The sequence below is a fragment of the Halictus rubicundus genome, chromosome 4 (assembly GCF_050948215.1).
Source record: "Halictus rubicundus isolate RS-2024b chromosome 4, iyHalRubi1_principal, whole genome shotgun sequence".
NCBI classification, from domain to species: domain Eukaryota; kingdom Metazoa; phylum Arthropoda; class Insecta; order Hymenoptera; family Halictidae; genus Halictus; species Halictus rubicundus.
The window spans coordinates 16,634,492-16,648,663 of NC_135152.1; the positions used below are offsets into that span (position 1 = coordinate 16,634,492).

A 14,172-nucleotide genomic window follows, 5' to 3' on the forward strand; every position below is an offset into this window, starting at 1 on the left:
AGGACGATAATGAAAAACCGTTGACACAAGAGTATGCGACTGCAGTTAAGGGCCAGTTTTCCCAGGTGGCCTTGAACAGTCGATAGTACCGCTATAACGGCCACTAGAAGAAGCTAAATAGTAACATTTTCGTCCAGTATGGAGAGCTGGGTGCACTTTCCACATTCAGTGTCGAGTGGCATTTTCCGAGTATCCTCTCTGATTCGGTCGCATGATCTCTGACAATAGAGGCGATCTGAGCATGCGTGGTCGACATCATAAACGACGGCGCTGCCGTAGCTTCGTTCGAACAACCGTGTCGCGGCACACTCACACACCACCAAGTCGGCGTGTACGTGTACCGATGAGACTAGCAAGGGTCCGGGATGCCGCGAATCATTCCTCGATAATGCAAAGATGGGGCCTATCAGTAGTCAAAAGCGCTAGATAAAAGATAAATCTAGAGCGCTCGCCATCAAACAGGTCCGACTCTTGCATTTTCGAGCAATATTTTGCATTATTCGGTCGCATGGTGCCTGCCGTAGCTTCGTTCGAACAGCTGTGCCTCGGCACACTCACACACCGCCAGGTCGGCGCGTACGTGTACCTACGAGAATAGCAAGGGTCCGGGATGCCGCGAATCATTCCTCGATAATGCAAAGATGGGGCTTATCAGTAGTCAAAAGCGCTAGATAAAAGATAAATCTAGAGCGCTCGCCATCAAACAGGTCCGACTCTTGCATTTTCGAGCAACATTTTGCATTATTCGGTCGCATGATGCCTGTCAGAGAGGCGATCTGAGCACGCGTGGCCGACATCGTAAACGACGGCGCTGCCGTAGCTTCGTTCGAACAGCCGTGCCTCGGCACACTCACACACCGCCAGATCGACGTGTACGTGTACCGATGAGAATAGCAAGGGTCCGGGATGCCGCGAATTATTCCTCGATAATGCAAAGATGGGGCTTATCAGTAGTCAAAAGCGCTAGATAAAAGATAAATCTAGAGCGCTTGCCATCAAACAGGTCCGACTCTTGCATTTTCGAGCAATATTTTGCATTATTCGGTCGCATGGTGCATGCCGTAGCTTCGTTCGAACAGCTGTGCCTCGGCACACTCACACACCGCCAGGTCGGCGCGTACGTGTACCTACGAGAATAGCAAGGGTCCGGGATGCCGCGAATCATTCCTCGATAATGCAAAGATGGGGCTTATCAGTAGTCAAAAGCGCTAGATAAAAGATAAATCTAGAGCGCTCGCCATCAAACAGGTCCGACTCTCGCATTTTCGAGCAATATTTTGCATTATTCGGTCGCATGGTGCCTGCCGTAGCTTCGTTCGAACAGCTGTGCCTCGGCACACACACACACCGGTAGGTCGGCGTAACGTGTACCTACGAGAATAGCTAGGGTCCAGGATGCCGCGAATCAATCCTCGATAATGCAAAATGGCAGAGTTGGGCAAAATATTTATCTAAATAAAAATTTCGAATAACTAGTAAAAGATAAAAGATAATTTTTATTCCTTATTCGAAGGTTCAAGTAAAGAAAGTATCTTTATTTGATGTGTATCGAATAATTTTATTCGACGAGAATTTATCCGACGAAAAAAGATAATTTTTTTTATTCGAAGCGGATTTATTCAAACTTCGAATAATTTTTTCATCTTTTATCTTTATTTTCTATTCGAAGGCTTCTAATAAATCTTCGAATTATTTTTACCGAGCGCCGAGCTTCAAAGACCCAGCGACGACAGACGACATACAATGTAAGCGGATGGAGAATCGCGCAAGTATGAAAGTTTAAACTTTTAGATTTTTCAATATATCCTCATGAAATTGTGACGAGCGAATGGAGGGGATTTTCCTGATGAAAATAAGTTCAAATTCGAGTGTAATCGAACAAGTTTCATTGATACGTAATGTTACGATAAAAATTACAATCTCATTAAAGACAGTCCAAATGATGTCGTGTTTGGACTCATTTTCATCGGGATAAGCTCTACAATTCATTCGTATAAACAATATTGTTCTGATTAAAAATGTAAAAACATAAATTGCCAATAATGCTCGATTCTCCATCTGCTTACATTGTAGGCCGTAGGTCGGTCGCTGGTCTTTGAAGTCCGGAGCTCGTAGAATCGCGAGATATCGGTGTGAAACAACTACCAATACAATTGCAAAACTTGTTTATTTTTCATTATTTTTTTATGGGACTTGCGCCAACAAATTCGTGGCATTCTTCTGATTAAAATGACACTAAACGCGGTACAAATTGGACTGTGTTTAATATTTTTAATTGTAGATATATTCGAAGGCTTCGAATAAATCTTCGGCTAACTTTTGCCAGCTCGACGAATAAACCGGTCGGACCGGAGGACCGAGAGCGCCGAACGTCGAAGACCCAGCCACTGCCAAACAGCCTACAATGTAAGCAGATGGAGAATCGAGCATTATTGGCAATTTATGCTTTTACATTTTTAATCAGAACAATATTGTTTATACGAATGAGTTGTAGAGCTTGTTCCGATCAAAATGAGTGCAAACACGACATCATTTGGACTGTCTTTAATTAGATTGTAATTTTTATTGTAACATTACGTATCAGTGAAACTTGTTCGATTACACTCGAATTTGACCTTATTTTCATCAGGAACATCCCCTCCATTCGCTCGTCACAATTTCATGAGGATATATTGAAAAATCTAAAAGTTTAAACTTTCATATGTGCGCGATTCTCCATCCGCTTACATTGTATGTCGTCTGTCGTCGCTGGGTCTTTGAAGCTCCGCGCTCGGTAAAAGTAATTTGAAGATTTATTAGAAGCCTTCGAATAGAAAATACAGATAAAAGATGAAAAAATTATTCGAAGTTTGAATAAATCCGCTTCGAATAAAAAAAATTATCTTTTTTCGTCGAATAAAATTATTCGATACACATCAAATAAAGATACTTTCTTTACTGGAACTTTCGAATAAGGAATAAAAATTTTTTTATCTTTTACTAGTTATTCGAAATTTTTATTTAGATAAATATTTTGCCCAACTCTGCCATTTTGCATTATCGAGCAATGAATCGCGGCATCCCGGACCCTTGTGATTCTCGTAGGTACACGTACACGCCGACCTGGCGGTGTGTGAGTGTGCCGAGGCACGGCTGTTCGAACGAAGCTACGGCAGGCACCATGCGACCGAATAATGCAAAATGTTGCTCGAAAATGCAAGAGTCGGACCTGTTTGATGGCGAGCGCTCTAGATTTATCTTTTATCTAGCGCTTTTGACTACTGATAAGCCCCATCTTTGCATTATCGAGGAATGATTTGCGGCATCCCGGACCCTTGCTATTCTCATCGGTACACGTACACGTCGACCTGGCGGTGTGTGAGTGTGCCGAGGCACTGCTGTTCGAACGAAGCTACGGCAGCGCCGTTGTTTACGTTGTCGGCCACGCGTGCTCAGATCGCCTCTCTGACAGGCATCATGCGACCGAATAATGCAAAATGTTGCTCGAAAATGCAAGAGTCGGACCTGTTTGATGGCGAGCGCTCTAGATTTATCTTTTATCTAGCGGTTTTGACTACTGATAAGCCCCATCTTTGCATTATCGAGCAATGATTCGCGGCATCCCGGACCCTTGCTATTCTCGTAGGTACACGTACACGCCGACCTAGCGGTGTGTGAGTGTGCCGAGGCACGACTGTTCGAACGAAGCTACGGTAGGCACCATGCGACCGAATAATGCAAAATGTTGCTCGAAAATGCAAGAGTCGAACCTGTTTGATGGCGAGCGCTCTAGATTTATCTTTTATCTAGCGGTTTTGACTACTGATAAGCCCCATCTTTGCATTATCGAGAAATGATTCGCGGCATCCCGGACCCTTGCTATTCTCATCGGTACACGTACACGCCGACCTAGCGGTGTGTGAGTGTGCCGAGGCACGGCTGTTCGAACGAAGCTACGGCAGGCACCATGCGACCGAGTAATGCAAAATGTTGCTCGAAAATGCAAGAGTCGGACCTGTTTGATGGCGAGCGCTCTAGATTTAACTTTTATCTAGCGCTTTTGACTACTGATAAGCCCCATCTTTGCATTATCGAGGAATGATTCGCGGCATCCCGGACACTTGCTATTCTCATCGGTACACGTACACGTCGACCTGGCGGTGTGTGAGTGTGCCGCACGACTCTCATTCGAGCATAGTGACTGCTGACGACGACAATGATCGGAAAGAGAATACAGCGCTCGTAGCGAAAAATGCCGGAACTATATTTGAGCAAAATAATAGCTGTGGGATGGTTTTTCGGGGGCGGCAAATCCTTTGTTTAATACGTAATTATACAATATAATAGGCGTTGCATTGACATTGTATATGTCACCGCTAGAGCGCTCGCCGTCAACATTCTCAATAAGAACCCGGTTATTTAAGAAAATGTGTCCTTATATCTACATTCTGCCGAATATTGCAAATTACGCCTAGAAAACGCAAAAGTAGGACCTGTTCGTTCGCGAGCGCTCTAGATTTATCTTTTATCTAACGCTTTTCACCCCTGGAAAGCCCCATCTTTGCATTATCGAACAATGATTTGCCGCCTCCCGAACCCTTGCAATCTTTTTCGTTCTTGCGGATCTAGCGTTGTGTGGGGCATACCATGGCCCACGCACACGGCACGTACACGGCACACACACTGTCATTTGAGCTTCTCCTAGCGGCCGTTTGTAGCGTGAAGATCGCTAGGAAGCTTCTCCTAGTTCCTGTTTGGAGCGTGGCGACTCAAGGCCACGTAGGAAAACTGGCCCTTAACAAGAGGATCTGGTTCTACAACGGCCTTGCAGAAAGGAACCGTTGACACAAGAGCGATCTTCATCTTTCTTTCACTCCGCGAAATATATCGCGTCCTTGAAGGAAAAGATCACATAGTAGAAAATCGCAATCCGAATGCGTTGATAATAAGCTACATCGTGAAACCGGAATCCGGATTCACCGATAAGAAGCAGCATCCCGATAACGGACGCGTCGAAACCGCAAAGCGATAAGGAAGAGACCCCCGCAAGAGAATACCCCTCAACCCCCTCATCAATTGTGTTAGAACCGGCTTTTCTTACCTACTGGCATGGAATTTTGGCTGCAAACTTTGCGCTCAAATACCACGCCTAATGCGGAAGTAGATGGGTCGGAATTGTAGACAAATTTTTATGGCAATTTTAAAGCCATTCAAATTGTTTACTGGGATATATCTGTTAAATTTAGTAACGTATTGACTCTCATTGGGTTTTTCAAAGAGAAGTGTTTAACTTATCATTATTAACAGACTGCGAATCTTCATGCACCTATGGCACGTGCAAATTTGTGCAATACAAGAAGACGAGGATATTGATAGAAATACATTGCGTTATTATTTTATGTTTACCACAAAGATTCTTCTAGTCGATGCAATACACGTTTACTCTTACAAAAGAGAGAATATGCATAAAGATCCGCAGTCTACTTACCAGCGATGCCACTGGAGTCATCAGTGACCGAGAATGATAGAAGCAGTAAACATCAATTGATCCAACTAAACGATATTGTTCGTGTACTTTAAGAAATAATAAAACATCAACGGACAGATGATCGCGCTCTTTTTATATGTGCTCATGTTGCCTAACAACATCAAGGGTGCACATTGTAAAAAGTACTTTTGTATACCACTGCACAACAACGCGGTTCAATGCATGTTAACAAAGTTTTGTAACAAAAATAGAGACACATAAATGATTATAATTCTTTATTGCAGGTGACGAGAGCGTGGATTTATCCTCGCAATTGGAAACGTGCGTGAACATTGGTGAACACGCGTTTGCTCAAATGCAAGGCGATTTGGATCGCCAGAGACTCTTGGGAGAGAGACCGCCTGCGGATCCGCTCGCGGATATTATGTTGAAGCAAATGCAACAAAAGGAAAGGTAACGCTTCCTTTCATTTATTGCTAGTTTTGTAAAATCTACAGTTGGTCATGCAAATATTCTATCGCTTTAGGTTTGAATGCTAAATCTACCAATCGAATGACCACTTTCAGATCTTTTCTTTTGAAAGTATTGAAATTATAAAGCTGCATTCATTGGAAATGTATCTACACATTTCTTTATTCCAGCACATATTATAACAGTAATCGTACAAAATCTGAATAAACTCAATCACACATACAAATAGTCAGTGTTGAATAATGAGTTATTTCAAGTGGTAGCTTTTACCGACTATTCCTGTTGTATAAAATAAACTGCCTTCGTTAAAGAAAGATTTTAATTTTCATTTAAATTCGCTTAATACATAATGAAGGATAAAGTATTCGTATATTTTGCATATTATACTTACATATTGGAATACAATCAAAAGAGTACAATAAATTAGAAAATATACCTTTCTGATATTTCTACTATTGTTACGTAACTTCTGTCGTAGGAATTAAAATATTATTAAAATTTAATCGAGTAGCGATAACAAGCCAACATAGAATGTAAATAACAATTTCTCGGTTCAATGATGACAGAGAACATGCAATAGATTAATGTCTTGAGCTGACATCAATTAGGCACAGAAATCGAAAGCTATTTATTACTCGATCCAACATATTTATTCAAATGTTATTTATGACCGTTATTTTCTCAATAACATTAATATTCATTCACACAGTGATTTCAATTTGGTACGAGATCAAACACGACTTCTAACACGTCGTAGTACTATTCCTAACTATTTTAATACGAACAACGCTATTTCTGCAAGCAAACATATCTACAGGCATCTGCGCGTCATTTCATTCATGAAGGACACGGTTTATTAATATTTCCTGGCAGATATAATTTGACTCACGATTTCCTCCATTCTATATTCTATATTCGAGCGCATTTGTGTGAAATCAATGCAGCCGAATTTTTCTTTACTGATACTTGAAAGCTTGGAGGAAAATAAGTAGAGTTTAAAAGCATTCTTTGGCCTGATTTTAGAAGGTATTCCTGTAGGAATTTTTGATTGAACCTTTCGGTTCTAGAATCGTGTATACACTATACACGTATGAATTAGCCGGTGAGAGTGCTCTGTACGTGTGTACACGTTTCATGAATTGGCCACTGTGAGCGCTGTGGACGTATTTACACGCTCAGCGCAATTGTTTTGATTGCCATCCTAACAACTTGTTTATGTTGTCTTTTATGAGTCACGGTCTTGTTATTATAATTTTCTACGCGTAATACTGCATAGACAAATGTTTCACACTTCATGAACTTCCAAAAATAGACAAAAGGAAAAGCAAATTTCAATTTACTGAGATTTGAAACATAAGAGAAATGAAACATAAATCTTGAGTACACGTATGGGACAATACTACGTTCAATGAAGTATATTGTTTCTTGGCTATTACTATGCTGATGACACGCATGAGAAAACTTTGTCTCAAAGTATACTGGAGTACCGACCCATTGTTAAGAACTAGCATATTTCCAAGTATAATGTCGTGTAATAGATATATGCTCCTCCTACAAATGCTTCATTTCAATCATAATAACATTCCAACTGATACTCGATTAGGCAAAATAAATATACTACTGGAAAAGCTTTGTACCAGTTTCAAAAATTCGTTCAATCCATATAGGAATCTTTGCATCGATGAGAGCCTCTTATTATATAAAGATAAGCTATTTCTCAAATAATAGATATCATCAAGATGCAATAGGTGTGGTATAAAAACATTTGCATTATGTGATTGCCAAACAGGGTATGTTCTGAATCTAATTATTTATACAGAAACTTTTGCAGAGATAGTAAAACATCATTCAGAATTAGGAATAGGAGGAAATGTTGTTGTGACACTTTTGAAACCATATTTTGATAAAAACCATGTATTATACATGGATATTTGGTTTACAAGCCTGGCATTATTTATTAGCTTGTATAATAAAGGAACTTTAACGTGTGGTACTGTAAAAAAACATAAGAAGGGATTGTCAGAAATGACTGAAAATCAGCGTATAAAAATGGGTACAATACCTCAAGATCTTCAATGCGAAGATGTATTGTTTGTAGAAAACATGGAAGAAGAAGAGATACACATTACCAATGTGAATAATAAATTTTTAATAACACATTGGATACATTTTTTACTCCAAAGGACGTTCAATTCAATGTATATACATACAGATATCTTGAAATTATTGCAATTTATGAAAAAAGCGGTTTAACAAAAAATTTTCCCAATTTTAAGGGGGTTATTCGAATCTATTTTAGAACGTCTTCCCATTGGAATTTTTGAATTTTTGAGGGCTTAAATTAAAGCTGGAGGATCATACTTTATGACAGGGTTACTTAAGATTAAAAGGATATACGAAGTATTGTCTAAATGTCGACAAAATCCGATCGTTTGCTCAGACTTAGAATGCATTCCTGGAAATGTAATAATTTTTAAGGTCCAAGAACGAAATATAATGTTTCTGAAGGGGCTACTATTTTTAAAATTATATTTTTGAGATGTTAAACCCTAGGTTAATGCGAGTTATGTTTTCGAAGATACCAAAGAAATCGTCGAAACGGACTCTAAAATCTTAAATAAATGTTGAATTAGTTTTACATTCATTTACGTCCCCGTATTTCCCTTTTCTACCAATACTACTTCAGAAAATAGTCCTTTCAGTTGACTGCCCATGAAAAGAGGACTTTCTTATCTGCAGTCCTGCACTCGTTTTATATTTGTTTGTAGTCGTTCGATTACGCAATACTATTCGTGCGGTGAACGCCCATGTGCGTTCGATGCACATACTAAATCAATACAGCTGTGGAATTCTGCACACAGGGGTTCTATAACTGTTAGTTGATTTGATGGTAACTTGATCTTCCGTTCATTTTCGATTCTGTTCTGTGTTCTCTGAGACAATTAATATAATACTGATATTACCCCTATTAGTTTGTAAGTTCGATCATTTTCAGCTTGAAATTATTACATCATTCTGTTTTGAAACAAATTGATAGTATGTAATATTTTAACAATTTTGTTAGTCAATTTTTTATTCCTAATTAGCAGTCGTGGATTGCTATGGTAATGTCTCAAGAGTGAATCAAATCTCAATATTTAACTGCCGATAAAAAATTAATTACGCTAATGCACTTCATAATGCTAATCGAAATATTAGTTCTCCTATTTCAGCGTGCATCGTAAAATGAAAATTTATGAAAATTGGTTTATCCTTTTTAAATAATTCTCTAAAAATGTGGACCTTGGAGTTCCAGCCATTTTTTAAATAAGGTAAATAGTATGGTGTAACAAGTACTGTAACTGATCACGGAGTTACTTCATTTTTATTTCCGTATTACAATCACATTTTTCCAATAGTACGCGTTATCTTAAAATACACAAACAAAGACAACAGTGAATGTTTTAATAAATAACATCTAACTGTGCAAGCATAAAAATTTTAAATTAAGCTAGAAGCCTTGCACTTATTACTAGACTGCGGATTTTTATGGAAAATAAAAATTGTCAGTATTGTAAGCTACATAGACATTTATTTATTTTAATCGGTTGAAAATTATGCAACAGTATTTTGAAATTCTTCAAGTGTGTTTACTTAGCCAATTTTGTCATAAATGCATAAATATTTATTGTTTACTACAAGAAACTGTCTATTTTTATACAGACTATTTTCAACACAAATAACAACAGTGATCGAAGCGTGCTTGCAATCTTTCGTCATTTATGCGGGTCAAGAGTAGCTGATCTCAAGCTAAAATAAAATCAAATAAAATAGACAATCCGAATAGGAGAAAGGGTAACGGGAAAAATAATCCTCATGTTTGGTTGATCCCCGAGCTTTTGTTTAATGACGCCAAGCATACTAATCCCACGGGAGAGATCTTTTGCTTTGCGTCATCGGAGTAAATCACGCGTACGGTCGTGGCAGTCTGCTAAACAAGATAAGTCTTTTCGAAGATTTCTGACGCCGCGCCGTTTTATCAGATTCGGACGTGAATCACGAGAATTAGGCTCGTGAACCTCGACAATTGAACGTGTACACACATGCTAATAAAGAGTGCAAAGTAAACGTTCCCGTTTGCAACCGTGTTCCTAATACCGATCGGCTATGTTCGCGTCATTAAGAACTGCAAGTAAACATTTAAATTCAAATTCAAATTTTAATTTTAATTCCTTATGCAATGATTGTTGGTTGATCGATATATTTAACAATACGTTGAATTAGTATAAAAATTTTTAATTATATTATCCCAAATGCCTTGAAACGTAATTTATTTGACAACTTCTAATTAATTTTTGTTTTAAATAATTTTAATAAGTAGAACACGATGAGACAGTATTTAAATTTTTGAGATGCTTTTACTGTGCTGCTACTTGTCATAAATGCATAAAATCCGCAGCCTGTTACTAAGCAATAAGATTTAATAGAAAAATCACTTTCATTCTTGCACCAATCTAATATAACCATACGATTGCGAATTAAGTGATAATTAATTTTAAAAAAGGACGGTGTTCATTTACTGTTTTAAATGTTTAGAATATCGACGAAGAGGAAATGGAGTATCTTTTACTACAGATTCGTTATGAAAATTAATTTTCATTTTCTTCCCTTTTTTTTTTGAGAAAGAAAAAATACGAATCATACGTTTGTACGATCGGTAACGGAGTTATTTACCATATACGAATACAGGACGAACGGCGATTTCCGGTTGTAATTTCATGCGAATTAGCCTGACTGTTTTTCTTTTAGTCGTTCATGCGTCGTTCACGCCGGATGCACGCCGCAAAACAAACATTAGTACAGATATTTGATGATGATGGAATGTGTGGCGTCATTCGCAATCATTTTCTGCATGTTTTCGCGAACCGATCGTACTTTTAAACGGTTCCGGTTGTTTCGGGTTTTCGAAATATTCGCCTGGTTGCCGGCGATCCATTGATCCAGTGATCGATCATGTTCATGCGTCATTCGGTATGTCGACGGAAATTTCGAAAGATTATTCGTTGGGCATCATCCAAGCTGTACCTTGATGTAATCTTGTTTTATAGAAGCAAAAAATGTATGCTCTTTTGTGATAATTTATTCTTAAGTAATGTAAATCGCAATTGAACTTTTCCGAATGGAGAGAAACAGAATCTGAATAGAAATTTGTTTTTTAATATTTCAATGAGTTGTTTTCTAGTATTTTAATAAGTTGGAAGTAATATATCGATACTCTTAAACTCGTTGAATCTTTTCACCATTTTATATTTCACTTGCTGATTTGTGCCATAAATGCATAAAATTAGAAGTTAATGATAACATTGTCCAGCAGAACTTTGTGTTTCGATAATTAGTAGAAGATTCTTATAAATATACTGTGGATAAATAGATTGAAAAATTGCAAAGACATGAGATAAATTCTGTTTTCGACTTATTAAAATGATTGAAAGAGAAAATATATTTCCATTTAATTTCCGTATCTTACAATTGACTTCGAACATTTATATTTTGCACACGGACACGCAGTCTACGTTTGAAATGTTAAATACGAATTCAAATTAAAAAAGAAAACTATTTATCACCACGCTGCAGACAATTCTCATTTTTTGCACAAAGACCCGCAGTCTAATTAATTAGCGTACACGTTAGTAACGATTTCCGGTATCGCTTTCGATTTTTAGTGTTCCACCGTCGAACCGGATAATCCGCCCATAAAAGTTAAACAGTGAACGGTCAATTTGTTTTGCAAACGATTCGATTTAACGCAGCTGGTGTTGTTTCAATAGGTTAACGCCAAATTCTGTTACGCTTTCACATTTCTGGGTCGATCTGGCCCGATCTGTCTCTGTTACGCCGCAGCTGCCGGTCGATCGTTATCATCGATTATTATTTCAGAGCAGTAGGACGCGGCCAGAATTGCACAATTGGTTCTGTCAGAAAACGTTTGGGAAGATTGAAATGTACTCCTGGCCGTGTGGCGTTTACGCTGTAGACTGCTGCGCGAATCAATTCACCTGGAATCAAAGTTTAAATTGCTATAAAAAGAGCAGCATAAATATCTATTGCACAATATTAACATATCTTTAAAGCATTGACTGTCATTTCATTGCTTTGACTGTTTTAGTCCTTCCGGGACTAGGGTTTATACAAAAATACTGTTTTCTAATATTTCTGGTTAAGCTTGTTTTCGAATTTAACCAGACAATTTTGAAAAATTATTTTCGTGACTGAAATCGCCATAGATTTTAAGATTGAAGCTTTCTCGTTACAACGACGATTTCAAAATTGATGTACGATTTTTTTGAGTCCTTTTATAGAGCTTCGAATGAGAGGTGTGCCGCTAACTTTAGAGTAATATTTATAAGTTCTACCATGAGGGCTTTGCACGACCGAACTTGTTCCTCATTTTTCTTCCATAAAACAGTGAGAAAAGATCCTAAATTAAGTTTTCAGGAGTCGTTGTAAAGAAGAGATTTATTAAAGCATAATGAATATTAAACAAGAGATATATAACTAGTGATATATTAACGGATTTTAATGGAAAAATTTAATATCTCGTTTTCAATATTTATTATGCTTTAAAAATAATTATAATTAATATACGCACCGTAATTGGTAACGCCACAATAATTGGGTCCATTACCCTATATTCTTAATGATTAACATTGAAGCCATCCTAGGTCGCGCCTTTTCGATCTCCCACGATTGTTGTAATAATAGCATGGAAAACCACGCTAGAAACACGTATTGCGATCTAAGGAGCTAAAGGTGTTGACGAAATTATAGTTCCGGCTTCCGGAGGACCTCGGAAATGGTACTTCGCGGAAAGCTTAATATACGTTTTATCACGTGATCGATGATTAAACTTCGCATACCGGGATCCTACACGAATTTCGCAGGAGCTACGCGTTCGGGGAAATCGACTGTCCTATTTTCATTTCACCACCGGAGTGGTACTTAAAACGATTACCGTATTGTTCGACGTAACATAATTCGTGTATCGCCCAATGAAATTTTGATTGCACGATCGGCGATCGCATAATCGAGCATTAACGTTTTCATTTGAGCATTAACATTTGAACAAGATATTTACACGCAGCAGTTTCAACACCTGACTCTGTCAGCCTGAATTATTTTGGCGTTCGTGAACATACGAACAAATGCTTTTGAAGAAGTCGTAAATTCTAAAATTTTACTGATTGCGAGGATTTTTAAAATGGTCCTTTTTCTTTGTTTACCACAAGGAAACGTCGAAATGGTTTTATTGTATTCAGAATAGGACCTTGAGATGACCTTGGACTGAACAATTTAAAAAATCAAAATGCACACCTTTGATACGTGATTTAAAAATATTAAATGAAAAAATGATCTAAATGAATATATTAGTTTAATTATACCGTAGCCGTTTTATTACCTATAGTTTATTATCGCGCGGGGATTATTTTAAATGTACATCACGAACTTTGTTAAAATAGATAGTAAATTAATCACTGGTGGTGTTAACAGTTTCGATAAAAATTGACGTCAATCGAAGAGATGCAAGAACAAAGAACTTTCGATCGAAGTGATATAAAAACAAAGAACAAAGAAACGAGGGTTTTCCCGACATCTCTTCTAGATAGTACTTAAATTGGATCTTTGTGCAAAATAAATTTTTCTACGTCAGTTGCGAGAAGTAGGAACCAGATAGAAAATCCTTTTTTTTTGTCAACACTAGATTTGACGGATTCGTCAAAATGGCGGGTTGCGAATTATTAAATTTACGATTCTCGAAATTATAGAGACACGCATTCATGGGGGATTTGTTCAACAAATTTATTTCATTGGACAAACGTATTTATATTATGATGTTATTCAGCATGAGCCTATACAAACAGTACTTCCGCCTTGTTAATGTTTTTTCCTATTTCTCAAGCTATTATTTATTTAGCTGTACCTTCTGCTAGTTTAAAACACTATTCTGAATTAGCATTATGCACACCGGTCGAAAACGAAACGAACTTTCGGGACACCTTAATATATCGATATTCATAAATTCTTTTAATCTTTTTGTCCTTTGCAACTGATCTGGCAGGTTTCTGTCTGAAATGCATAAAATCCGCAGTCTCGTTATAATATGATAAATAGTAACTGTAGTTCTACTGAAACAATAATATTCAGGATGTTTAAGGATGATTTACGATCGCGAACACACATCAAACAACGAATGCGTT

At 37.7% G+C, this 14,172-nt stretch overlaps 2 protein-coding genes across 4 annotated transcripts in view; one reads left to right on the forward strand and one right to left on the reverse strand.

The window, feature by feature from the left end:
- Positions 1–14,172, reverse strand: part of LOC143353665 (uncharacterized) — a 466,044-nt gene that overhangs the window by 334,137 nt on the left and 117,735 nt on the right. The gene's annotated exons all lie outside the window — the stretch shown is intronic.
- Gdap2 (ganglioside induced differentiation associated protein 2) overlaps positions 1–14,172 on the forward strand; it is a 110,785-nt gene that overhangs the window by 56,415 nt on the left and 40,198 nt on the right. For all 3 annotated transcript variants that reach the window (XM_076787144.1, XM_076787142.1, XM_076787143.1), the window contains one exon: positions 5,752–5,920. In XM_076787144.1, coding sequence (XP_076643259.1) covers positions 5,752–5,920 — 169 coding nt within the window. The remainder of the gene's footprint in view (positions 1–5,751; positions 5,921–14,172) is intronic.